This window comes from Schistocerca nitens, chromosome 3 (genome assembly GCF_023898315.1).
Source record: "Schistocerca nitens isolate TAMUIC-IGC-003100 chromosome 3, iqSchNite1.1, whole genome shotgun sequence".
In the NCBI taxonomy this organism is placed as follows: Eukaryota; Metazoa; Arthropoda; class Insecta; order Orthoptera; family Acrididae; genus Schistocerca; species Schistocerca nitens.
In genome coordinates this window covers 749,596,460-749,622,617 of record NC_064616.1, presented here as the reverse complement: position 1 = coordinate 749,622,617, position 26,158 = coordinate 749,596,460, and the positions used below count along the sequence as shown (strand labels likewise).

Below are 26,158 nucleotides of genomic sequence, written 5' to 3'. Positions count from 1 at the left end.
AAAAAAGACAGGGCAGAGAAGTTTTGGAGAGACCTTTGATTTGCAGCAACATATACGCTGCATAGTTTCGTATTACGAAAGTATAAATTTGAATTGCACCAAACACAGCGCGTCAGTTTCCGGAGCGTTGAAACCAAGGTTGCGATGTCCTTTTGTAAGCGAGTCATATCTCAAGCCACAATATCTCGTTAGCCGATGACAGCAGCTATTCAGAGCATAGGTCACGTGTTATAGTCAGCCAATAGCAAGCTCACTGGTTACATAGCGCGAACACGCAAGAGGAAAAGTTAACGGTTTACATTAATGTACACAGTACCGTATATCTACAAGAAAAGCTAAGCTTTCACATATAATATTAGTCTCCAAGATTAACACGCTACAACAGAAGCTAAGCTTTCACATGTAATATTGAACTCTTTTTGCGTGTGTTATACTTTAAGATACATCACACAAATGTGCCAGTAAATTTAAAATTATGACATAAATGTCTCTGCTCGAAATTCTTGTTAGTGGCTGGTCCTCAAACTGTTCAGTTTCGAATGCTCTTTGATTTAGATATCCATTCCACTTTCTCACACTTCACATAATTCATCTTGCGTAAAAAGAAATTTACTTTGAAAGTAACACTTTTCTAACCACCGTTCGCAATACTATCCGGAGACTGTTGGAAATAGGTTCGATTTAACAGTTGCCAGAGAGTGCCAGAAAACAAGCATTATTGTGAGTGTGCAACTGCAGTGGTGTAGGAAGCCCGTATGTTCGTGTGTATAAAGCACTAAGAGAGCTTACATTACACCATAAAAGAAACAGGGCATCAGAGGATACTCCAAAGAGCATCGGAATTTCATAACCCATATTAAAATGCATAATTCGGCTTGAAGTGCAAATTGGCTTTTTCCAGATTCACAATGAAGTAGGTCCCATCTGATATTAAGCTTTTCAGGTTGGTTTTTGGGATGTAAATTTTCTTGGAGTACCAGTACTCTACGATCTCATTTTTGGTTCTTTATTATGGCATAATGCCATATATGGCAGATGATAACGTGCACTTGAAATTGCACTTGAAATTCAGCGAACAGTTGGAACTAGCTAATACTGTAGAATGAAACACTTCGTTTCAGATAAAATGACTGCCTCAGCGGAAAGATTAATAAAGCCAAATTTCTTTAGCAAACTTGCAAAAGTAATTTCACTGCTCTGCAAGGCGATTAATGCTCGACTGCTACTAACTTGGAAATAAAATAAAATCAGAAAACTGAAATTAATAATACATTTTTGGCCTCCGTAATTATGTGAATGTATTTTCATTCACATAATAGCTCCCGGCCAGAGAAATCCGTTTTGTTTTCATTTGACGTGGGAGCTGTACACGAAGAGAAGCAGCGAAATCACTTAACGTAAACACGGGTCACGTGGAGGTTAACCCCCTCCCCACTACAACTCAGACAACTCTGTGCAAGCGTGAATCTGGCAGCCAGGGCGTGCGAGAAAAATTTCTCATTTGCATCTGGCTGCTTGCTGCTACTACCGATACAGCTAACAGCCAAACTTCAAGTAGCGGGAGAAGGTACTGCTTATACGCGAGTCAAATTCGCATGCGCAACTGACCGCTGGCAACTGGTCAAACGAACCTAATGTGAACAGTTGTGACGTCATGCTCATAGCAAGCAGTTCATTGTTATGAAGAATTACAGTCTGCGCCCTACGGCCTTTGACATATTTTTGCTATTTGCAGACGCTTGTGCGTACATGGTTTTTTGTTGTTGTAAATTGCACATTTCCTTTGCCACTAAAGTTTTATTTTTCACTCTCTTTTATATTTTATTGCTGCAGTATCATTTTCCAGTAGCAGGATACAATAACATTCTTTACTAGGGAATTAATTCTGCAGTCAAAATTACAAAAATTTAACTGAAAGCAAAAAGAATGAAAAATTCCCGGAATTCTGAAAAATTCCCGGGTTTTTCCCAGTTTTCTCCCGGATGAAAAAATTCCTGGGTTTTTCCCGGTTGTCCCGGATCATATACACCCTGAAGGAGTATGGAGGGTACCAGTTCTCAAGCAGGTGTCTTGGGCCTTCTCCAAATCGAAAAATACAGCCCCAATATGAGATTTCTGCAGAAAACCATTCACAACATTGGTGGACAAAGTAGAGAGACGATCAACTGCAGAATGCCGCACTCGAAATCCACACTGTGCACTTGTTAGTAAATGGCGAGACTCGAGCCACCACACCAGCCGGGCATGAATCATACGTTCCATCACCTTGCAAATGCAGCTGGTAAGAGAGATAAGGCAGTAGCTAGAGGGAAGGTTTTTGTCCTTACCGGGCTTAAGTATGGGTATGACTGTGGCTTCACACCAGCATCCAGGAAAGGTGCCCTCAGCCTAGATGCGGTTGTACATGTGAAGCAGGAAGTGCTTGCCCACAGGAGAAAGGTGCTGCAACATTGGAAAATGGATGGCATCTTGCCCTGAGGCGGAGGATCAGGATGAACAGTGTGACCAAGCTCCCTCATAGTTAAGGCAGCACTGTAGCACTCACGATTCTGAGAAGAGAAGGGTATCGCCCAAACCGCCTCCATTTGTTTCCGATGAATGAAGGCAGGACGATAGTGGGAAGAGCTTGAAACTTCTGCACAATTGCGGCCCAAGGTGTTGGAGATAGCAATAGGGTCCATGATGACATTGTCAGTTACTGTCAGGCCGGAAATTGGGGAATGGATCGTGGTTCCAGAGAGCCGTCTGAGGTTGGCCCACGAGACAGAGGAAGGTGTGAAACTGTTAAAAGAAGTAGTGAATGAAATCCAGCTAGCCCTTTTGCAATGCCAAAGAACACTGACATTTTGCATGCATCTGTTTATAATGAATGCAGTTTTCCAGCATAGGGTGTTTGTTAAAAACATGGAGAGCACATCTCCGTGCACGAATTGCATCATGGCATGCCTCGTCCACCTAGGGACTGGGAACAACTTGGTAAAGAGGAAATGCGAGGAATGTAACATTCTGCAGCTGTAAGGATAATGTTGGTGACAGTCCACCTGGTCATCACAACTGGGGAATTCTTGTTCTTCGAAGGTCGCCAGGGAGAAGTAAAGCTGCCGGTCAGTCTTGTTAAGCTGCCATTTCGGTGTGCATGCAGATGGGGTAGGAGTCAGCATACAGAGAGCACATGGGAAATGGTCGCTTGAGTAGTTGTCAGAAAGAACAGACTACTCGAGATGATGGGCAAGCTGGGCAGTACAAAAGGATAGGTCCAAATGGGAATAAGCGTGCGAGGAATCTGAAAGGAAAGTGGGTGCTCCAGTGTTAAGGCAGAAGAGGTTAAGTTGGTTAAGGTCAGCCAAGAGGGCACCTCTGACACGTCCTGGGGGAACCCCAAATGGGATGATGTGCATTAAAGTCACCAAGTAGCAAAAGTGGGTGAGGTAGCTGCCCAGTAACTTTAAGGAAGTCTGCCCTTGTGACAGCAAATGATGTAGGGACATAGTACAGAGGGAAAAAGTTAAGTAGGGAAGGAAAAAGCGAACTGCCACAGCTTTAAAATTTGTAGTCAGCAATATGGCTTGACTATGACTGTCATCTCGTATGACCAGCATGACGACTCCTTGAGAGCGAATGCCGATCTCAGGGGAAATCTCAAAACGAATCAGTAAGAAATGTGAAAGCTCAAAGAGGTCGTGATGGCGCAATTTTGTTTCCTGAAGGCAGAGTACAAGGGGATGCTGCAACACTAAAAGCAGCCGTAAATCCTCTTTGTGGGACCGAAGGCCACTAACATTCCATTGGAGGAGAGTCATAATGAAGAGATGTGGGGGTATCACCTCGGCGGCTGCCGAGTGACAGCTGGGGAAAAGGCACTACTACAGGGCACAGAAGCAGGAGGATCCTGCTCCATGGGGTCCACAGAAGCATCTGCTTGTTTGTGCGGTCGGTCTGTGGAGTCCAGTGCCGAAAAACTGGTTGGTGTGCACCGGCAACACGGAGGCAGGCCGGGCTAAGATATCACATGCCAACACCATCCAAGAGGATCTCTGAGGTGGCGAAGTAGAAGACCGTTTGTCTTTGGAGGACTTCTTTGAGCCTTTCCAGCAGATGAAGACTCTTGTGTTGTTTGGCTGGAAGGACGGAGAAAGTCTTCACGGGAGAACTACTACTGTCCTTTCTGGCCTACCAGTTGTGTAGCTGGTCGTTTCACTCCTTGAGGCAGGAGTTTGATGGCTTGTTGCACAGCTGGACAGATGGGGGATGGTGATGCTACCTTGACATTGGGTGATTTTGCAACCTCAGAGCTGAATTGGAGGTCACATGTCTGCGTGACCATGTCCATTATGGAGCGAGGGGTAACAAGAACAGAACTATAGGTACCAGACGGGAGAACACAGGGTTTGAGACTAGCCAGCGACTTACGAGCAACTGGATAAAGCACCTTCTCCTTTACAGAGATCTCTTGAACAGGACACTCCTAAGATGCAGCAGCATGGCTGCCATTGCAGTTGATACACTGGGGCGAAGGAGGTGGACAATTGCCCTCTTACGCATTTCCTACCACAGGTGACAGTTGGCTGGGTGTCGACAAGACGTTCTAGTGTGGTTAAAAAGACGACACTAGTAGCAGCACATCAGGTTCAGAATGTATGGCCAGATGGTGATAATTTCATAGCCTGCTCTATCGAAGGTGAGAAAGAGTACGGATGGGCACTAAGGAGGAATCTGCCTTTTTCATTACATGATGAACAGCAATGACACCCTGATCAGAGAGGTAAGATTGTATTTCAGTCTCAAAAAATGGTTCAAATGGCTCTGAGCACTATGGGACTCAACTGCTGAGGTCATTAGTCCCCTAGAACTTAGAACTAGTTAAACCTAACTAACCTAAGGACATCACAAACATCCATGCCCGAGGCAGGATTCGAACCTGCGACCGTAGCGGTCCTGCGGTTCCAGACTGCAGCGCCTTTAACCGCACGGCCACTTCGGCCGGCTTTTCAGTCTCAGGTAGGCTTTTTTTTTTTTTTTTTTTTTTTTTTTTGTGGTTTTCGGGCGCACAACTTCAATGGTCATTAGCGCCCTGACTACTCTAAGAATGCACCGCGAGGCACAAGTTGACAACAACAACTAAAAGGGAAAACACAATAAAAGACAGACTGACAGGCATAGGATTAAAAAACATCATCAAATGTCCTTAGCGAGGTTTGTCAAATTGATAAAACAAAGAACACGAGCAGCTGCTCGTGGGTCATCCGCTAAAATGGCATCTAAAGTAGTAGGCAGGTTAAGATCGAGGCGCAGTGTTTTAAGATCGGGACAGGACATTAAAATGTGACGAACCGTCAGCAAGTGCCCACATGGGCAGAACGGCGCCGGCGCAGCCGTCAGCAGATGGCGATGGCTGAACCGGCAGTGTCCAATTCTTAACCTTGCTAAAACGACCTCCTCCCGCCGAGAAAGGCGTGAGGAGGACGTCCAAGCCACGGGAAGAGGTTTTAAGGCCCGAAGCTTGTTGTCGGTAAGTGCAGCCCAATCGGCATGCCACAGCGACACAACGCGCCGACAAATGACCCTGCTAAAATCGGACGAAGGGACACAACAAGAAGCTGTCCGAGGCTGGAGGACCGCAGCCTTGGCCGCGGCATCTGCAGCTTCGTTCCCAGGGATACCGACATGGCCAGGAACCCACATAAAGCTAACCGGCGTACCGACGTCCACCAGCTGCTGAAGAGAGCGTTGGATCCGGTGTACGAAAGGGTGAACCGGGTACGGATCACTGAGGCTCTGGATGGCGCTCAGGGAATCTGAGCAGATGACATAAGCAGAATGTCGGTGGCGGCAGATGTACAGAACAGCCTGGTAGAGGGCAAAGAGCTCAGCTGTGAAGACCGAACAATGGCCATGGAGCCGGTATTGGAAACTTTGTGCCCCGACAATAAAGGAACACCCGACCCCGTCATTGGTCTTAGAGCCATCTGTATAAATGAAAGTCATGTTGTTGAACTTCGAACGAAGTTCCAAAAAACGGGAGTGGTAGACCGAACCGGGGGTGACCTCTTTTGGGAGCGAGCTGAGGTCGAGGTGAATGCGGACCTGAAGCTGGAGCCAAGGTGGCGTGCGGCTCTCGCCCACTCGAAAGGTTGCAGGGAGTGAAAAATGAAGGTGTTGAAGGAGGCGACGAAAGCGAACTCCAGGGGGTAGCAAGGCAGAGACATACAACCCGTATTGAAGGTCAAGAGAGTCGTCAAAAAAGGAACGATAAGAAGGATGGTCGGGCATTGACAGTAGCCGACAGGCATACCGACAAAGCAGTATATCGCGCCGGTAGGTGAGTGGCAATTCGCCAGCGTCAGCATGAAGACTCTCTACGGGACTGGTATAAAATGCTCCGATCGCAAGTCGTAAACCCCGATGTTGTATGGAGTTGAGGCGGCGTAAGATGGATGGCCGTGCAGAGGAGTATACGAAGCTCCCATAATCCAGCTTGGAGCGGACGATCGACCGATATAGACGAAGTAGGACGGTTCGATCCGCTCCCCACGACATACCACTGAGAACACGGAGGACATTTAAAGAACGGGTACAACGGGCGGCCAAATATGACACATGTGGAGACCAGCTAAGTTTCCTGTCAAAGGTAAGGCCTAAAAATTTGATTGTCTCCACGAGTGGGAGAGCAACGGGACCGAGTCGTAAGGACGGTGGGAGAAACTCTTTGTAGCGCCAGAAGTTAATACAGACCGTCTTCTCGGCAGAAAAACGGAAGCCATTGGCGACACTCCAGGAGTAAAGACGGTCAAGAGAACGCTGAAGACAGCGCTCCAAGACACGTGGACACTGCGCGCTGCAATAGATGGTAAAATCGTCCACGAAAAGGGAGCCTGATACATCAGCTGGGAGGCAATCCATTATTGGATTGATCGCGATGGCGAAGAGAGCGACGCTCAAAACTGAGCCCTGTGGCACCCCATTCTCCTGGCGAAAGGTGTCGGACAGGACAGAACCCACACGTACCCGAAACTGTCGATCCATTAAAAAGGAACGAATAAAAAGAGGGAGGCGACCGCGAAAGCCCCACGTATGCATGGTGCGGAGAATGCCCGCCCTCCAACAGGTGTCGTAAGCCTTCTCCAAATCAAAGAACACAGCCGCGGTCGGGCGCTTCCGCAAGAAGTTATTCATGATGAAGGTCGACAAGGTAACCAGATGGTCGACAGCAGAGCGGCGCCTTCGAAATCCACATTGTACATTGGTAAGTAGGCGTCGAGACTCGAGCAGCCAAACCAATCGAGAGTTAACCATTCGCTCCATCACTTTACAGACACAGCTGGTAAGCGAGATAGGTCGATAACTGGAAGGCAAGTGCTTGTCCTTCCCCGGCTTAGGAATCGGGACAACAATAGACTCGCGCCAGCATGCGGGAACATGTCCCTCAATCCAGATGCGATTGTAAGTACGAAGAAGAAAACCTTTACCCGCAGGAGAAAGGTTCTTCAGCATCTGGATATGAATAGAATCAGGCCCTGGAGCGGAGGACCGTGATCGGCCAAGTGCGTTTTCCAGTTCCCGCATGGTGAATGGGGCATTATAACCTTCACGATTCGAGGAGCGGAAGTTAGGTGGCCTCGCCTCCTCTGCCTGTTTGCGGGGGAGGAAGGCAGGGTGGTAATGAGCGGAGCTCGAAACCTCGGCGAAAAAGCGGCCGAAGGCATTGGAGACAGCCTCAGGGGCCACAAGGACTTCATTCGCGACCTTCAAGCCAGAAACTGGGGAGTGGACCTTAGTGCCAGATAGCCGGCGCAGGCTACCCCAGACAACAGAAGAAGGAGTAGAACTGTTGAAGGTGCTGGTGAAAGCAGCCCAGCTGGCTTTCTTGCTTTCTTTAATAATACGACGACACTGAGCACGTAATCGTTTATAATTAATGCAATTCGCCACTGTAGGGTGGCGTTTAAAGGTGCGTAAAGCACGTCGACGAGCACGTAAAGCGTCCCTACATGCTGCGGTCCACCAGGGGATCGGTACGCGACGTGGAGAAGAAGTAGGGTGAGGGATGGAATATTCAGCAGCAGCGAGAATGACTTCCGTGAGGTGTGCGACCTGACGATCGCAGCTTGTGAAGGTTTGATCCTGAAAGGTCGCCCTGGAAGAGAAGAGCCCCCAGTCTGCCTTGGAGATGGTCCAACGAGAGGAGCACGGAGAGGGAGTATGCTGCAGGAGATGGATAACACACGGGAAGTGGTCGCTCGAATATGCATCAGCAAGTGCATACCACTCAAACCGGCGTGCAAGTTGGGGAGTACATATAGAGAGGTCTAAATGGGAATAGGTATGAGATGTGTCCGAAAGAAAAGTGGGGGCGCCAGTATTGAGGCAGACAAGATTGAGCTGGTTGAAAAGGTCTGCTAACAAGGAGCCCCTCGGGCAGGATGCTGGAGAGCCCCAAAGAGGATGGTGGGCATTGAAGTCTCCAGTTAACAAAAATGGTGCAGGTAGCTGAGTAATAAGTTGCGTCATGTCTGCCCTGGTAACGGCAGATGACGATGGAGCGTAAACGGTACAAAAGGAAAACGTGAAAGTGGGGAGAGTAATGCGGATGGCTACTGCCTGCAGGCCGGTGTGCAACGTGATGGGATCGTAGTAAATATCATCCCGGACCAGCAACATAACCCCTCCATGAGCTGGGATACCTACCACAGGGGGTAGGTCAAAACGCACAGAGGTGTAGTGTGCCAAGGCAATTTGATCGCATGGGCGTAGCTTCGTTTCCTGGAGGGCTACGACGAGCGGACGATGCGAGCGGAGCAGCAACTTCAAGTCCTCTCGGTTGGAGCGAATGCTGCGAATATTCCAGTTAATAAGTGCCATCGTAAGAAAAGGAAGATGAGAGAAGGGGTCACCTCGAAGGCCGCTTAGGGCCTGGCTTCGAGCGAGCACTGCCGCCGCTAGCAGGAGGCAGACAGTCATCGTCCATGGGGTCTATAGGGTCATCGGCCGTCTCAGGAGGATGGCCGGGAGGGGGAGCTTCCTCCGCCGGTGAACGGCCAGATGTTCGGCTACCAGCGGTGCGGCCAGGCGAAACGGATGACGGCCTGGGGCGGCAACCGCTGGGTGGCGCAGGAGAAGAAAGGCGCCGCGGCGGAGAAGGAGAACTGTGCTTCCTATGCGCCTTTTTAGAAGGACGTTTGGTGGAAGTACCGGTCGAAGGCTGGGAGGTCGAGGAACGGAGGAAGTCTGCACGGGATGGTTCCTTCTTGAAGGCCCGTGCATCTGACTTCGGGGTCTTCGACTGAGCAGAAGCTGAGGAAGTGGCTGGTGTCTGTGGGGTGATGGGAGGAAGAGGAGACGTCGACCGCGCGATCTTAGCACTGGCCGAACGGACGACCGTGGTGCTGAAGGTCAGATCGCATGTCTGGGTTGCTACCTCCCGGGTAGTCCGAGGAGAGGCGAGGACAGTGCTGTATTTCCCCGCTGGGAGCAGCGTGGGCTTCCTACTAGCCAATAGCTTGCGAGCAGCCGAGGTGGACACTTTCTCTTTGACCCGAATTTCCTGGATACAGCGTTCTTCCTTATAGACAGGACAGTCGCGAGAGGATGCGGCATGGTCACCCTGACAGTTCACACAACGAGGAGACGGAGGTGGACAGTCACCCTCATGGGCATCCCTGCCACAAGTGACACATTTAGCCGCATTGGAACAAGACTGTCGAGTATGATTGAAACGCTGACACTGGTAGCAGCGCGTAGGTGTCGGGACATAGGGGCGAACTGAAATGACCTCGTAGCCCGCCTTGATGCGCGATGGCAGCTTAACACTATCGAAGGTTAAGAAAAGTGTCCGGGTCGGTACAAGGTCATTGTTGACCTTTTTCATGACCCTATGGACAGCCGTCACGCCCTGCTCAGCGAGGAAAGATTGAATCTCCTCGTCAGTCAAGCCGTCGAGGGATCTAGTATAGACCACACCACGAGACGAATTCAAAGTTCGGTGAGCCTCCACCCGGACAGGGAATGTGTAAAGGAGTGTGGCCCGAAGCAGTTTTTGTGCCTGAAAGGCGCTCTCAGTTTCGAGTAATAGGGTACCGTTACGCAATCTGGTACAAGATTTGACAGATCCAGCTATGGCATCGACGCCCTTCTGGATAACTAAAGGGTTGACAGAGGAAAAATCCTTTCCTTCCTCAGATCGAGAAACGACGAGGAACTGTGGGGCAGGCGGTAGTATTTTTGTCACTGTTGGCTGGTCACGTTTCCGTTTGTGGGTCGAAGTCGAAAGCGATGGAGTAGAATCCATTGCGGAGGAATCCCCCATGATTGCCAGCGTCTCCGATGGCGCGCTCCTTCCTTGTGGGGACCCTCTCAGAGGGCACTCCCGCCTTAGGTGAATGTTTACACCTCAGGTCACACCTCCCGAGAAACAGACGGAGGGACCAATCGGCATGGTCAGAAGGTATCAGCTCAGGCAATCACCCCTCCCCGGGCCTGGCCTTTACCAGGGGGTACGCGCGTGCCTTACATGTCTACCCAGGGCGGGGACTTACGCGTTACCCCGTCACCGGCTACGCGTGCGAACGCGTGGGTCGGCCTTCAGACACGCACAGGGAGGAAGGAAGAAGAGGAAAAAGAAGAGAGAGGGAGAAAGAGGACAGACTGTCTCAAACGCCGAGGCGGAGACCAGAGAAGGCAAGGAGAAGGAGGCAATGAGAAAGCAAGGAGAAGGAGGCAAGGAGAAGGCAAGGAGAAGAAGGCAATGAGAAGGCAAGGAGAAAAAGGCAATGAGAAGGCAAGGAGAAAAAGGCAATGAGAAGGCAAGGAGAAGTCAAGGGAAAAAGTAAGGAAGACAGTGAAGTGGAGAAGAGCAAAAAAAGGAACCAACAAAAGGAATGAAGAAACGAGAAGTGAAAAACCAAAAAGACCACGATTATAGGTCGGGAAACCGTCCGTCTCCGGACGCAGGCGCTAACTACCCCCGTGAGGGGGATGGTCTCCTTTTAGTCGCCTCTTACGACAGAGAGAAATACCTCGGGCCTATTCTAATCCCCGGACCCGCAGGGGGGAGAAGAAGAAGAAGTTGAGTGGGAAGATGATTGACTCATTGTGATGAAATCCCCCATAACTACCAGTGTCTCCTATAGCATGCTCCTTCCAACTGGAGGCCCCTTCACAAGGGGGCCCACACACCTTAGGTAATTGTTCACACCTCAGGTCACACCTCCTGAACACCTGATGGAGGGACCAATCAGCAATTTAGGAAGGTTACAGCTCAGGCAGTCACCCCTCCCTGGGCCTGGTCTGCACCAGGGGGTACAAGCAAACCCTACCTGTAAACCTGGGGCTGGGAGTTATACGTTACCAAGTCATCTGTTACGTATCAAGACACATGGGCCGGCCTTCAGGAGTGCACAGGAAGGGGGGGGGGGAAAAAAAAAAAAAAAAAAAAAAAAAAAAAAGAATAAGAGGATCCTCAAACGCTGAAGTGTAGGAATGACAGGAGAAGGGAAACCAAGAAAGGGAAAGGGCACGAAAAACAAAGGTGAGACTGTTCATATTTCAGCGACAGAATGCAGAACATTCTGAAGAACACCCCAGACATGTTCCCCAAGGGAGGGGAGGGGGGGGGGGAGGGAATAGCAAGATGATAGACATGCAGCACAGAAGGGAAAAAATGCTGCAAAGGCTGGGGCCCCATTGTAGACAAGCACAAACCTGCCAAAGAGTGGCGAGCTGCCTGGGGGAGACCCACTCAGGTGTGCAAGGCAGTAAGACAGACTTGACAACTTACCAAGAGAAAATAACTATATGTGCCCACTTTAAGACACTTGCTGAATGGGTATTTAAACTGACAAGAGCTGAAGTTATGGTCATTCTTCAGGACTGTCTAACGAAATGGGTTGACCATTCATTCTTAATATGGCAATCTTTCTGCAAAATGGTTCAGAAATTTCTGTTTGCACGATTCACTGATGTTGAAATCTGAAGATCTTTAACTGAATGGTAAAAGAACGACAGGTGATCCCTTTATCATTTATGATTTTTTACAATAAACTAGGAGACATATTGCATTGGAAGAGGTGGACATCAACGATGAATGAACATATGGACTTCGGACAAGACTTATTTTTGGCAGATCCTTTATTTAAGCGACACATATTATTCAAATGAAGTTCAAGGTTTCATGGTATCAAAATTTTCAGGCTACTTCAGTCACTTCTGTGCTACTGCAAAAAGAGGCCTTTACTTTTCTTGTTGGATGGTCACCTTAGTCATTTAGATAGCACAGTAATTAAAAAAGAACGAGAAAGTTGCTGTCATAAAACTGCTATGACATAACTGGCCAGCTGTAACTTCTAGTATAGCATAGCTTTAACGCATTCAAAGACAGTTTGAATATCGATTTAATTCAATGGCAAAGAAGTAATCTGAGAACACCATATAAATGGGAATTTGTTGAGCTTTTCTGCAAAGCATGGACAAATACTTTGAAGTCTAAAAAATTTTTGGCTTCAAGGACACAGGAGCCTCCCTTCCCTGCATCTGTAAATTTGTATGTGCCACTTGGAATTTAATTAGTTATAGGATTATGGAGACAAATGCAAAGCTATGGGGAAAGGGGTTCTATGAAATATGTTGTTACTTGCAAGGATGAGTATGTGAAGGTCCAACACCAAATTTCATGGTGACTGATTTTTCAGAAAAATCATTAAAACCTTTTTACTACCCCATATGCTTGTCACATTCACAATAATGTTGCAACTGAACGATGCCATAAATGATCAAATTTAGTGCTCAAATCATGCTAAGAACTTCCAACACTGAGCAATTAGTTTCTGCAGTAAAATGGAGGTCATGCATAATAAGTGATATTACAACAGCAAATTATATCACTCAAAAATATAGGGTATTTATAGTTTCTCCATCTTTTCTTTTATAAAGATGTGGCTATATACCATCTCTACTAAGTCATGGATTAATTGGGCATTTGCTAGAGGTCATTCCCCTTCATCTTGGGAAATGACAGCTGTTACACCTCTACCCAAAAATGTGACCATCACATGCTTTTAATTACCGCCCAACTTGTCTCATACCCACTCTTTCAAAATTAGTATGATACTGATTGCAGCTCTAAATCTGCCAACATCTAAACATCATTCTAACCGACTATCAGTATGCTTTCAGGCCCAATCTGTCAGTGAAAATCAAAAACAGTACATTCATACCACCCTCATCTGAAGAGAGATTATCTGTTAATGCTATGTTGTGGAACTTGGTAACACATTTGTCAGCCAGATACAGGCTCACAACTCTAATCAGATCATACATGAGTGATACATTAGCTCTTCAGTTCAACAATGAGATCAAATGTTCTGTATGAATGTATCACTGGGTATGCCACGACATTCCACATTCGGTCCTTTACTCGTCATAATATGCATGAATGACTTGACTCACGATTAGCACGCGCGCACATGCTATGGAGATAATGAACATAAAAGCAAATCAGTAATCTTCTTCAAATAGCTAGCACATAGGAATCTATGAATTGCCTGTTAATCATAAGTGTAAATATTTCCTGTAGTTTAAATGATGAAAGTGACTAATTCTGTTAAACTTTTTGGGATTCATTGACTAAATTAGCATGAGAAAGTCATCAATATTTTATTTGTATGAAGTCTGCACATTTTATGTATTCACTGAGTAAATGTAAGTCCTTTGTTTATGGTAAGCTTTGCAAAATGGATATTATGCCTCACTCTTCAACCACTTAATATATGGAGATTATGTACACCACCACCATACTTGTGATATCAATGCATTTCAGACCACCACTTAGAAATTGCTGAGGCACCCTCACTCACTAAAAATTGGAAATGTCAAGTTTCATTCTTGCTTATGAGTATTTAATAGTTTTGAAACACTAAGGTTTATCAAGTATGACCAATTTAAATTAGCACTGCTACAACCTTTTCAGCAATACAGAATCCAGTAAATGCTGCCTAATGTTTATTGCCTGAACAAACACGCAAGAAATAAATCTTGGCCATTGGCTTCACCTGATGGAATCTCATTGGTTGAAAATTTTTACTGCAATGAAGAATTCAAATATTTCCACCAACTTACCAACCAACCAACCAACATAAATTTTTTTGATGCTTAGCATCTGATCATTGTTAAATGAGCACCTTTTCATATTGTGAAGGATGGTGAAAGTGGCCTGCCTTTGCTTTGAAGGCTTCCTAACTGGCATGCAATACACTATTCATATTGTGAGAAACTACATAACACATTCTATGTTTCAGGAGTACATTTGGAACAAATTTCATTTTCTGATATTTCAGCTAAACTACATAACCATTGCCAAGAGGTGTCAACTGAGACTGTGATGCTGTGCTTATTTCTAGACACCAAAACTGTTTATGAAACAAGTCATGTAACATGCAGGAAGCATTGTTCACAAATAAAGCACTAGCTAGAAAATTAACCACAATGATCGCTGATCAGATGGTTGGTCAGTAAAATTTAGTACAGCAAGAACACATAAGAGATGGGAAGCTTTACCCTGAAATCCTAACCAACTATGATGTGTTCAATTTTCTCATAGCTCTTACATAACATCTTGGAAATTATTGATCTGTGTCTGAATCATCTGGATTTGTATCTTTCATTTAGTGTGCACACGTTATCTCTCACTGATTAATCCTGTAAACTTCTCATCTCTCAGAATGAACACACACAGCATTACGTTCTAGTCACTCCACGACACTCATTCATAAATTTTACGAGTAAGGATGTGCAAATAGATTGAACCACCCTTATTCTGCCATTACAAACCTGCAATAACACAATTAAAAAAGAATTTACTGAGTCAGGCAACTTAATGCAATGACATCGAGCAGCATTTTTGGGACAGGTAAAGATGATATAGTAAACTGAACAACAATATGAAGACCTGTTAGTGTCCCATGTTTGTGCTGAGATTTTTCACAATTTTCAGCAATTTTATGCACTTTGTCTTCATGTCTTTTAGGTGTTTTAACTATATTAACATCTTGTCACAGACAAGGCCCAGAAATCTCTCTTATTCAATAAGATTTGAAATAGTGCCACCACTATGCTGCAGTTGGTTAACAGCAAAACATGTCTTGTTAAAATTTAGAACTTTCACACTAAAAACCTAAAACCAGTTCTCAGCCTATTCTTCCAGACTTCTGCTGATTAACTGCAGCTGCCCTGTTACATTTGTATAGCTGCAAAACATCACAAAATCATCCCTGAAGAGTTGCTGTTGATGGCTATCGTAAATAATTTTATACTTTTCAGTCTTTGGTGGTAGATCTGCCCAAATAGGGTAGCGTGACAAGATATTTACCTCTGGTGGAACTATACTCCCCATGGAAGAACTGACTAATAATTCAAAGCTGTCCTCTAAGAATATATTTGTACCACAGGTCAAGGCCAATACAGCTCCAAGCAATCTTGACCCAATGGTCTTGCTGCACAGTACATCTGCTAACAGTTTATCCTGAAAATTCTGTAACCATTGCAACGTGATATCAGCAAATAATAGTAGTTTGTCAAACAAATCCTCAGCTGTACACAGGTAAGATTGCCTGTATTAAAAATTCACTGCATCCTTCTATTGTGTGTGTACCTCCCCAGAGCCCGAGCTCAAAAAAGAAAAGAGAATTATTTATCAAACTTATTCATGGCAGAAACTTCACACTATACTAAAACAAGCCTTTGAAACAGTAATTATTTAAAAGTGACATTAGCAATGGTAAGCCACTCAATAATAGGATAATTTTCTTCAGTCAAATTATTTACAGAAATATGAAAATGCTGACAGAACACAATTACTATTTGTTACACAACTCCTGTCATATAGGTGTATAGTTAAGCAAGTTCCAGACTAACAATACTGTAACTTTCCATTACATCAAAGTATTCTTAATATTCCATGAAGATTTAGGATTGTAACTAAGAACAATGGCATCCTGCCACAAAATTTTGACTGGTAACCAATCTGTCTCAAGTAGTGGAGTTCCACAACTGCTTACTGTTATTGTAGTTGTGAAAAATTTGTGCACCGACACCAGAAAGATTTAGGAAGATTGGCTAAAAGACCACCTTCTGCCCAAACACTGCACTTTGTAATTTGATCACCATACAGGTAGGAAACAGAGATCAGAAGGCAGTTACAGCCGGAGTGACTAGTGACTCCATGCAGCTTAGAAGATATTTTAAACAATTATATGTAAGCGAAAATTCATAATGTCCAATGAACAGCACACACCTTGCTTACTCACAGCCCTTCCCTTACAAAATGGCACTTCTAGGTATTTTTTAACACTATTTTCACCAAATTTTACATCCCTTAAAAATAACACGCAAATGACTAGGAACAGTATTTATACCTTTAAAATCACAGTCTACAATAATTTTTTTCACATCATACCTAACAAAAGGTGCAAAAAAATTTAATGCTTTGTATCAGGAGGCAACATGAAACAGAGTCAGCACTATAAAGTATGATAACTGCTGATTAACTACATACATTCTTTCCTCTAAAAAACACTGACATGCTGAGTGTAAAGAAATGACAACATTTGCAGTAAATCCCAGACAGTGTACTGCATATTGTGGCAGTAATATTAGTTGAAACTGAGTTACTCAAACACTGGTTCCAATTTTCTGCACATTTATGTAAAGTGTACATGGAAGTGTGTATAGTCTGCTGCACATATTTACTTGCCTGTATAAAAAAAGCCAGCTTCACTCAGTGTTTCAGGTTTTTGTTTCATGGAAATAGGCCAATTCTCATAGGTTTTCAGTCTTGAATCAATTGTGACAAACTCTGGCCACAAGGGCTTGGAACTATAAGCAATTCCAAGCTTCTCCATAGTTTCTGACAAACCACCTGGAAAAAAAAAAATAACTAGTCTGAGTAAAAATTGTAATAAAATAATACAAGACAGGTCCCACATGTGAACATCCTCAACTAAGTCCTACACATTCAAACTGAGCATTAAATAGCACCATGTAAAGCAGTTTAGTGTGATGGATAGCTGCTAACTACCTGCACAGACAAGTAAAGACATTACTAAAAGGACATGTCAAGAATAACCTAATAATTTTTTATTAATAATAAAACCTCTTCCTTCAATTTATGCATTTTACAAGTTTTTTCCCATCAATAGCTACAAACAATTAGCAATCACTTAAGTTTTCTGTGGCCTGAATCACAATATGTAAATTACACTGCGTGTCCTGTCTGAATCCAATGTTTAATTCCAAGTCTGCCTTGATTGGTTGGTGAGCTGTGTAGTATCAGATAATGTGAACTGCCTAATAATAACCACTGTGGTACTGGTGCACAAACTGGCCTTCAAATTGCTGAATTCTTTCCTCCTTGACTGGATTTTATTGCACTTTCATTAAACTAAAAAGTAAAAACATTTCCAAACTGATTGATGCAGGCAGTCAACTTGCTAAAATTACGTGTAAGATAGGTTCGAACATTTTCATGAGAAGACTGAGCACTTTTCTTACTAGGCAGTTACAATTCACTACACAAAAAGTAGTCTCTTTGTTTTGAAATCTAAGTCTAAAATTTCTACTACTGATAATATTGTATAGTACTGATAACACTTTATGGCTAGTAATGCAGATGATACAGAGTCACTTTCCTACCTAACTGACTACAAAGTGTCAGACTCTGACCTTTTAACCTAGTGCTGCTGACACACATTTATTTTAGTTAAGAACAAATATGGTTTACTGCTTACAGTTTATCTGCACAAGTATCATGGAGACAACACAGAAAGGGAAGTAACAAATGGCCAATTTGGATTGGATTCCCTGAAAATTCAGGGCTCAGCACCCATACAAACACAATTAGCAAGGGTTTTATTTTGAAGTATGTAAGAAAATGAAAGATTTGTTTTAATTCCGTAGCACACTTCCATGGCATTTTAATTTAAACTGTCATGATATTAACCATCAATCCAGAAACAAATAATGATACAAATGTTAACAGTTATATGAGCTGCTCAACATTAAAAGCTGAACAGCTAAGATTTCTACTTTCCATTTATTAGTTTATGTCAGACTTCTAAGATTACTTGTCACTACATTTTTCTATCAGATTAAGTACTACAAAAATAAACTTCATTCTATTAAAATTTGGCAGTGTAGATACAAGGCCAATAAGTGCAGCTGCGTATAAATAAAACCCTAGACAAATTTCCACAATAGATTATGCCAGATCAGATACAAATAGCCATTTGAAGACATACTGATTTAAGAAACTACAGCTTCTGTCTCCTGATTATGTGGCTGCAAATAAGAAGACATGCATGACCTGGGTTAAAGTTCGGAAAGAGGAAGTTATCCACAGACTGCCTTAGAAATGTAAACTGGGACTTCATTTATAAATATTACAGATAAATCATATGTTGAAATTTTTTAAATAATTTCTTTTACGACCTATATTGAGTAATGGTACTCTTGCTCATGACTGTAAAGTTAAAAAGCTTAAATGGTACACTGATTACCTTGCTGGTATCAGGGAAAATTTCTTTCACTGTACAGAACGTATAAAAGTAATAGAAAATCTGGCACAGAAAAAAATATGTATATAAAAGCCAAACAAACTTGTCAAAGCAAGTTGCCTATGAAGATTACATAGGAGGAGCTCCAAACATATGCAAGGCTGCTTGGGATATTATTACATAAGAATTCACGTCTATCCAAACTCGAGACATTCTGATTGAGCCAGAACAGCTCAGTCAATGCTTTACTACTGCAGAACATGATTTAACATCAAAAATTATCCAGTCAAACATCAGCAACTGAGACACTTGCTGATCAGCTTCCTGCAGGGCGTGATATACATTGTGATCTTTTTACACCCACAAATTTTGTAAATTTCATTTCAAAATTTTCAGACTAATAAAAGCATTTACTGCTACTGACTACTTAACATGATGAAAAAGAACAATACACTTTATCAGCAAACTGCTTGCTTTTATTATGAATAAATGCCTACAATTTTGTGTTTTCTCTGACCAGACAAAAATTTCAAAGTTATACCTATATGCAAAAAGGAGTGAAGTATTTCCCTGAGAACTTCACACCAGTGTCTACTGCTGCAACTTATTCCAAAATATCTGAAGCAGTTTTTCACATACATCTTAGTAACCACTTAGTAACCACTTCCGCAGTCCTTTAAGTTGTTAATCAGACACCAACTGTACTTGAAAATAATACAGTCTGTTGAGCTGTGCTATTCGAGTGCTTCTTAGCCAAACTACAGTATCGTGGAATAAACATAACAGCAGAGGTAACAGATTCTTATCTAAACAGGAGAAGATGCGTCAATTAGAAACAGCCATTCTTCCTTGCAGAATGTCACATCTCATGTGCCTCAGGGCTCTGCCCTTCAACCATTCTTCATTGTTGCAATCAATGATTTACCACATTATCTTGTGCTTCAGTCAGCTATCTGCTATGTGGACAATACAGCTTTAATAACAACATATCTACATATGTCAAGGTTACATCAGAAACCATAGGACAATCTCTCCTTAACACTTAACTGGTTCTAATCTAACAAATTACTGTGACATCACGAGAAAACATCACAAGGAAACTCAGGGATTTGCAGCTGGGACAAGCTAAAGATGTAAAATCAAATTCTGTGAAGCTGCTCAGAAAACATACTGATTCCAAGCTAAACTGGTAACCTCACATTAACCATGTCCACACAAAGATACCACAGGAGTCTTATCTCTTACAGAAATTAGCTGATCTGGTGAGAAATATCTTAGGATAGCTTACTTTGAACTACTTCAGTTTCATACCTGATGGGCTGTTGCTATGGGGTCACCCTTTTCATGTCAGGGATGCATTACTGATTCAGAAAAAGGCACTACAAATACAGTGTAGGGTTGGTTCAAGGGAATGCTGCCACCCTTTATTCACTACGATCAAAATATTGACAGTGATAAAAATATTTATCTATGCATCACTATATACAATAAAAACAACACACAGAGTTTAGCGCCAGAGGGAATATACATGGTCATTACACCAGAAACAAAACTAGTCCCGACTTTCCTGAACATAGGCTGACAAAAACGAGCTACTTCCACACAGAGAACTACTCAAAAATTTTTAATCAATTGCCACTTTCTGCAGTCAATATATCTCCCACAAATTTTAAAAGTAAGCTGTATGACTAATACGCAATGCATTTTATAGTTTAAGAGAATTCTTGGCTATTTGGGTAGAAATTTGTTTTAAGATTATGACTGCAATTCAGCACAATATGTTAATGTAGGATTAATTTGTAAACGTACTGTAAACGTACATTAATGCAATTATTGCTATTTTATCATATCATCACTGTAACGCCTATTCCATTACACGAGGTAAAAGGCAATAAAGAATCTAAATCAGAACTAGCCATTTACAGTGCACCATGGAAGAGAGATGGTAATGAAACTATTCTCTGCAGTCCACTACAGTTGTCACTGTCCATAAATTGCACCCATTAATGCAGTACCTTTTGGGATAAAGACAATACATGTTTTTATAACTTAATAGTGTTAACCACTCTTTTTCACTCACCGCTATGTTGTTTTATTCAGAACACAGTGAATCCAAGATAAGAAATTTCCTCTTATCAACTCTGATTAAGTGACTTCAATGTATTTACATAAAGAAACTGTCTCACTCTGCATATGAAACACTAAGGAAAAACATGTGAAATGTTATGCATACTAAGTATCTTCTTCGAATCAATAAAACTAACACTTCTGTTGTCTGCAAAAGCTGTCCCCATGGATTTCCATTAGAACTAATTTACCTATTAATGGAATGGCATCCTCTATTGCTGCACTTTCGGAGAAACTGATTACACATAGTCCATCAAAATAGTTACCTCTGATCAAGGTATTCATTTTCAATGTACCTGTCTTACAAAACTGCCTGATTTCATTATTCACATTACCAATAAAGTTAAAAGCTGTTAAGAGTACAGTTATACAAAATAGTTTAGCTAAATTTCAAGCAATGTAGATTCCCATTTACACAGCAATTACAAAAAGCTGTTAAAATGCTTCATTTAAAGTTCCTTATTCGTATAATGGTGCCAGGAATCTGCAATTGCCATTTTCAGTACGTTACACATGAAATGGAATGATCACGTAGTCTCAGTCATGGGTAAAGCAGGTGGTAGATTTCAGTTTAATAGTAGAATACTGGGGAACTGCAATCAGACTACGAAGGACATTGCTTACAAATGACTCATGCAGCCAGTTCTAGAATATTGCTCAAGTGTGTGGGATCCATACCAAATAGGACTAACGGGGGGGGGATATAGAAGGTATACAGAGAAGGGCAGCACAAATGGTCACAGCTTTGTTTGATCCATGGGAGAGTCAGAGATACTGCAGAGAATGAATTCAAAGACTCTTCAAGATAGACATAAACCATCCCAAGTATGTCTATCAACAAAGTACCATGAACCGGCTTTAAAGGACTACTCTAGGAATATATTACAACCCCCTACGTATCACTCACATAGGGATCGTGAATATAAGATCAGAATAATTACTGCAGGCACATCCTCTTCAAACAATCATTCTTCCTGCACTCCATATGTGAACAGAATGGGAAGAAACCCTAGTAACTGGTAGAATGAGACATACCCTCTGCCATACACTTCCCAATGATTTGTGTAGTATAGCTGTAGATGGCTAATGCCATAGAACTGTCTCACATCAGCCACATAATGACATAACTGGTAAAATGAGGTGTATAAAGGAATCACGGGAATCACTTCTAGAAGTGTATGAGAATTCTGTAATTAACTAAAACCTGTAGTGAAATTATTCTTCTGACCAAAACAAAGGTGCAGTGGCAGTTATTTTTTGAAGTTTAGCCTGGTCTATGGGCAATTTCACAGTTCACTAAATTTAAGGAAAACTGAATCTTAAAATTCTGAATTACAGGTTTGTCTCTTTTTGGCACGCAACTCACAGAAAGTACCTGTAATCTTAATTTAGTTTAATATCCTCAACTGATGCTATTTGTGTGCAACACGTCAAAAACAATTATGGATTTGAAAGGATAACTTTTCGATTCTGCGACTATATAAATCACAGGGTCTTGAGCTGAAGAGCTTGTTATGACGTTTTTGGAGCACATTTTCATCTGGAAAGGAAGTTCCTTGAAGGTTAGTTGCTAGAGGGGAAAATGTGAAAATCTGTGGGCATAAGATGAGCTGAATAAGGCGGGTGGCAAATGACTTCCCAAACCCAACTCCTATATCATTAAGTTTGTCAGTCTAGAAGAATGCTGGCAGGCATTATCTTTGATTAGCATCACTTCACACAGTCTTCTTTGTCGTTGTCTTAGGACTGTGTGTGCTGACAAATGTCAACTGTGATGATTACACCTCAGCAAGCAATTCCTAGTTCACCACACTGTCACTGTTCCACCAGATGCGTAACATTATCTTTTGCGGATGTGTGCAAGTCTTTGTCCAGGGAGTTGTTGCTTTGTTTGGGTTCAACCATTCCTTTCTTTCCCTTATGTTAGCATGAAAACACCATTTCTGGTCATCAGTAATAATGCAGGATGGTCAATATTGTTCCAAGCCAATTTATGACCAGCAAGCAGAGATGCACATATAGCCACCTGTTGGTTTTCGTGATTTTGGCTTATCGTTGATCATTGTAGATTCATGTGTGTAAACTATTTTCATCAAACACAGAAGGTCTTCTTGAACTGTGGGAGTCACTAATGTCAAAACGATCCTCTTCAAAACAAATAAACAATTCTTTTGCTGTGCTCTGTCCAATGGCACTATCCCCATACCTGGTGCATATGTTTCTGGAGGGCTCTGCAGTCAGCCCTCTATTGAATTAACAGAAGAAAGTTGGAAATGTTCCGATTTCATCACTTGACATTCCACTTTCTAGCATCCACAGCTCCACTCACTACCTCCAAATGACAACATGTAAAATCAAATAGCAACAGTGAACTATTGTATGAACAAAAAATGACAGTAAATAAACCTATAGCAACTGGAATACGAACACTCAAAACGAAAATTCTACGATCAAATAATGGAAATACGGAAGCGTCAGATCCCGCCCGTCTGCTTTGACCCATGGCGTCACAAATATGGCGGAAACAAAAACAAGCACACACACTTTCCACAAGAAGCCTAATGACACTAACGGGACAAGCGCGGGAAATGGGGTGTTTTGGGTGGGGGGCAAACGAAATATAAACAAATTTAGACGCCTTGCGTAGCTACAACGTGTAAGTGAAGACAGCCATGTATGAATACCCACCCACCTCCCCAGGGGTCGTAACCCCTGCAACCCATAGAAGATAAAGATGCTTCAGTAGCTGATTAGTGTTTTTTGTCTTTAAAAAAAAAAAAATCTCACGGGATAGAACGAACAGATCAGAAAGATAAATATAATAAACTAAAACAGAAATTGGAGGAAACAGATAATTAAAATAAGTAATAAGTGTTTTAAAATAAAAAAAAAAAATGTCACGAGATAGAACGGACAGATCAGAAAAGTAAATAAAATAAGATAAAACAGAACTGGAGACAGCCAGACTCAAACCAAACTCCGCGCCGTCATGACGTCACACACGACAACACCCTTACGTCACGGGTCAAAGCCGACGTGTGGGATCGGACGCTTCTGTCGACCCCAAATAATTTATGGGTTTGCTGCCGGGTGACATCGTCGACCACTGCCAATATCACACCCTGCCATTCTCAAGGAGCAACTGCAAGGAGGAAGCAATGTGCAAGGGAATTTAATACCACAGTCCACAGAGGAGAAACAAGGAAAATACCACACATAGAACAAGTAACCCCAAAGTCAACACACAACCAAAGATAACCAACATCAGAAATATCGATAGTGACTTAACAGGTGAGGTAGCCCTAAATCTGTCCCTGTGTTTTTTGATAAGAGACAGAGCCAGATTCCAAGCAGCAGTTAGACAAAATCCACCATCTCTGTTTATAAGGTTGCTTGATAGTTTGATTTCAACAGCTTCCTTAATGACACTATCCCAATAGTGGAACGTGCAAGACAGAATCTCAGAGTTCTTTTATTCCATAGGATGACCAGTGTCAAGGCAATGTTCTGCAATATCAGATTTGCTCAGCTGTTTTAAGCGTGTGTGACACTTATGTTCAATACACCGGTCTTCCACAGTCCTGATTGTCTCTCCTTTTTTTGTTATGGTTTTAGGGCACAAAACTGCTACGGTCATTAGCGCCCAGTCTGTGACTTAGGAAAAGGTATAAACGGGAACGAAACTCAAAAAATTGGAGACACTAAAAATAGAAAGAAAGCTTAAAAAACCACTATAGAAGGTGGTTGGTTGTCCCCAAAAAGAGCTTCAAATGACTTACGTCATCTCACTGGCACTAATAAACTCGAGAACGTGATCGGCTGAGCGCGTGTCATCTGCTAAAATGGAAGATATATAAGGCAACAGCTGGAGACGGATGCGTAACGGAGTAAAAAAGGGGCACTCAAGTAAAAGGTGTCTTACCGCCCACAGCTGAGAGCAGTGGGGACAGAGTGGGGGAGGATCACCACTTAAAAGATGTCGATGGCTAAAAAGACAGTGCCCTATCCGGAGTCTAGTTAAAATTACCTCCTCCCGACGACACGTTCGGGAGGAAGAGGTCCAAGCACAGGGAAGAGCTTTCACGTCCCGCAGTTTATTATTGGGAAGTATTGAACAATGTGCGTGCCATAAAAGAGTAACACAACAACATAAAACACTCCGTAGATCGGCGAAGGGAATCGTGTGAATAGCTGGCTGAAGAAGTGAGACTGCAGCCTTGGCCGCTATATCGGCCACCTCATTTCCACAGATACCAACATGTCCTGGGATCCAGAGTAACACCACAGAGACGCCCCCCAAGTGGAGCAAGTGGAAGCAGTCCTGAATCCAGTGGACCAGAGGGTGGACAGGGTACAGAGCTTGGAGACTGAGGAGAGAGCTGAGAGAATCTGAACAGATAACATACTGTATCCGCTGATGGTGACGTTTGTATTGGACAGCCTGGAGAACAGCGTAAAGCTCCGCAGTATAAACCGAACACTGGTCGGGAAGCCGAGATTGATTTGGGGTGTCACCAACAATATAGGCACTCCCTACACCTAACGACGTTTTCGAGCCATCAGTGTAAATAAATGTGGCTTCCTTCATTTGTGCACATAGAGCAGCTAATGCCCGACGATAAACCACTGAAGGGGTACCATCCTTCGGAAATTGACAACGGCCACGGAGCAGGCAGGTCTGGGGACGGAGCCAAGGCAGTGCTGTACCCCAAGTTGTCAAGAAGGTTTTAGGAAAGTGGAAGGAAAGAGAATGGAGCAGTTGACGGAAGCGGACTCCCGGTGGTAGTCGGGAGTACCCTAAATCCAAGGAGACGTCGAAAAAAATGTCATGGGCCGGATTAGCAGGCATGGAAGACAGATGGCTAGCATAACGACTCAGAAGGACTGCTCGCCGATTGGACAGCGGAGGTTCAGCAGTCTCAGCATAAAGGCTTTCCACAGGGCTGGTGTAAAAAGCTCCAGACACTAAACGTAATCCACGGTGGTGGATAGAGTCTAGACGCCGAAGAATAGACGGCCGAGCAGAGGAGTAAACTATGCTTCCATAGTCCAATTTCGAGCGCACTAAGGCGCGATGGAGGCGGAGAAGGACCACTCGGTCTGCTCCCCAGGAGGTACCATTCAGGACACTGAGGGTGTTGAGGGATTGCAGACAGCGAGCCAAAAGATAGGAAACATGGGAGGACCAGCACAGTTTCCTGTCAAACATAAGGCCCAAGAATTTAGCGACTTCCGGAAAGAGAAGGTTGACAGGTCCTAGATGTAAGGAAGGTACGACGCCAAAAATAACACAAACAGTCTTACTGGGAGAAAGGCAGAAGCCTGTTTCGATGCTCCAAGAGTGGAGGCGATCGAGACAGCCTTGAAGACGTCATTCAAGAAGGCTGGTCAATTGAGAGCTGTAGTAGATCACAAAATCGTCCACAAAGAGGGAGCCCGAGACATCAGGAAGGAGACAATCCATAATTGGATTTATGGCAATGGCAAACAGT

General features: G+C 43.4%; 1 protein-coding gene across 1 annotated transcript in view; it reads right to left on the bottom strand.

Moving 5' to 3' along the window:
* The window catches only part of LOC126248747 (baculoviral IAP repeat-containing protein 7-like), a 104,076-nt gene that overhangs the window by 55,453 nt on the left and 22,465 nt on the right, over positions 1 to 26,158 (bottom strand). The window contains exon 3 of the mRNA XM_049950079.1: positions 16,742 to 16,906. Within this exon, the coding sequence (XP_049806036.1) occupies positions 16,742 to 16,906 (165 nt within the window). The remainder of the gene's footprint in view (positions 1 to 16,741; positions 16,907 to 26,158) is intronic.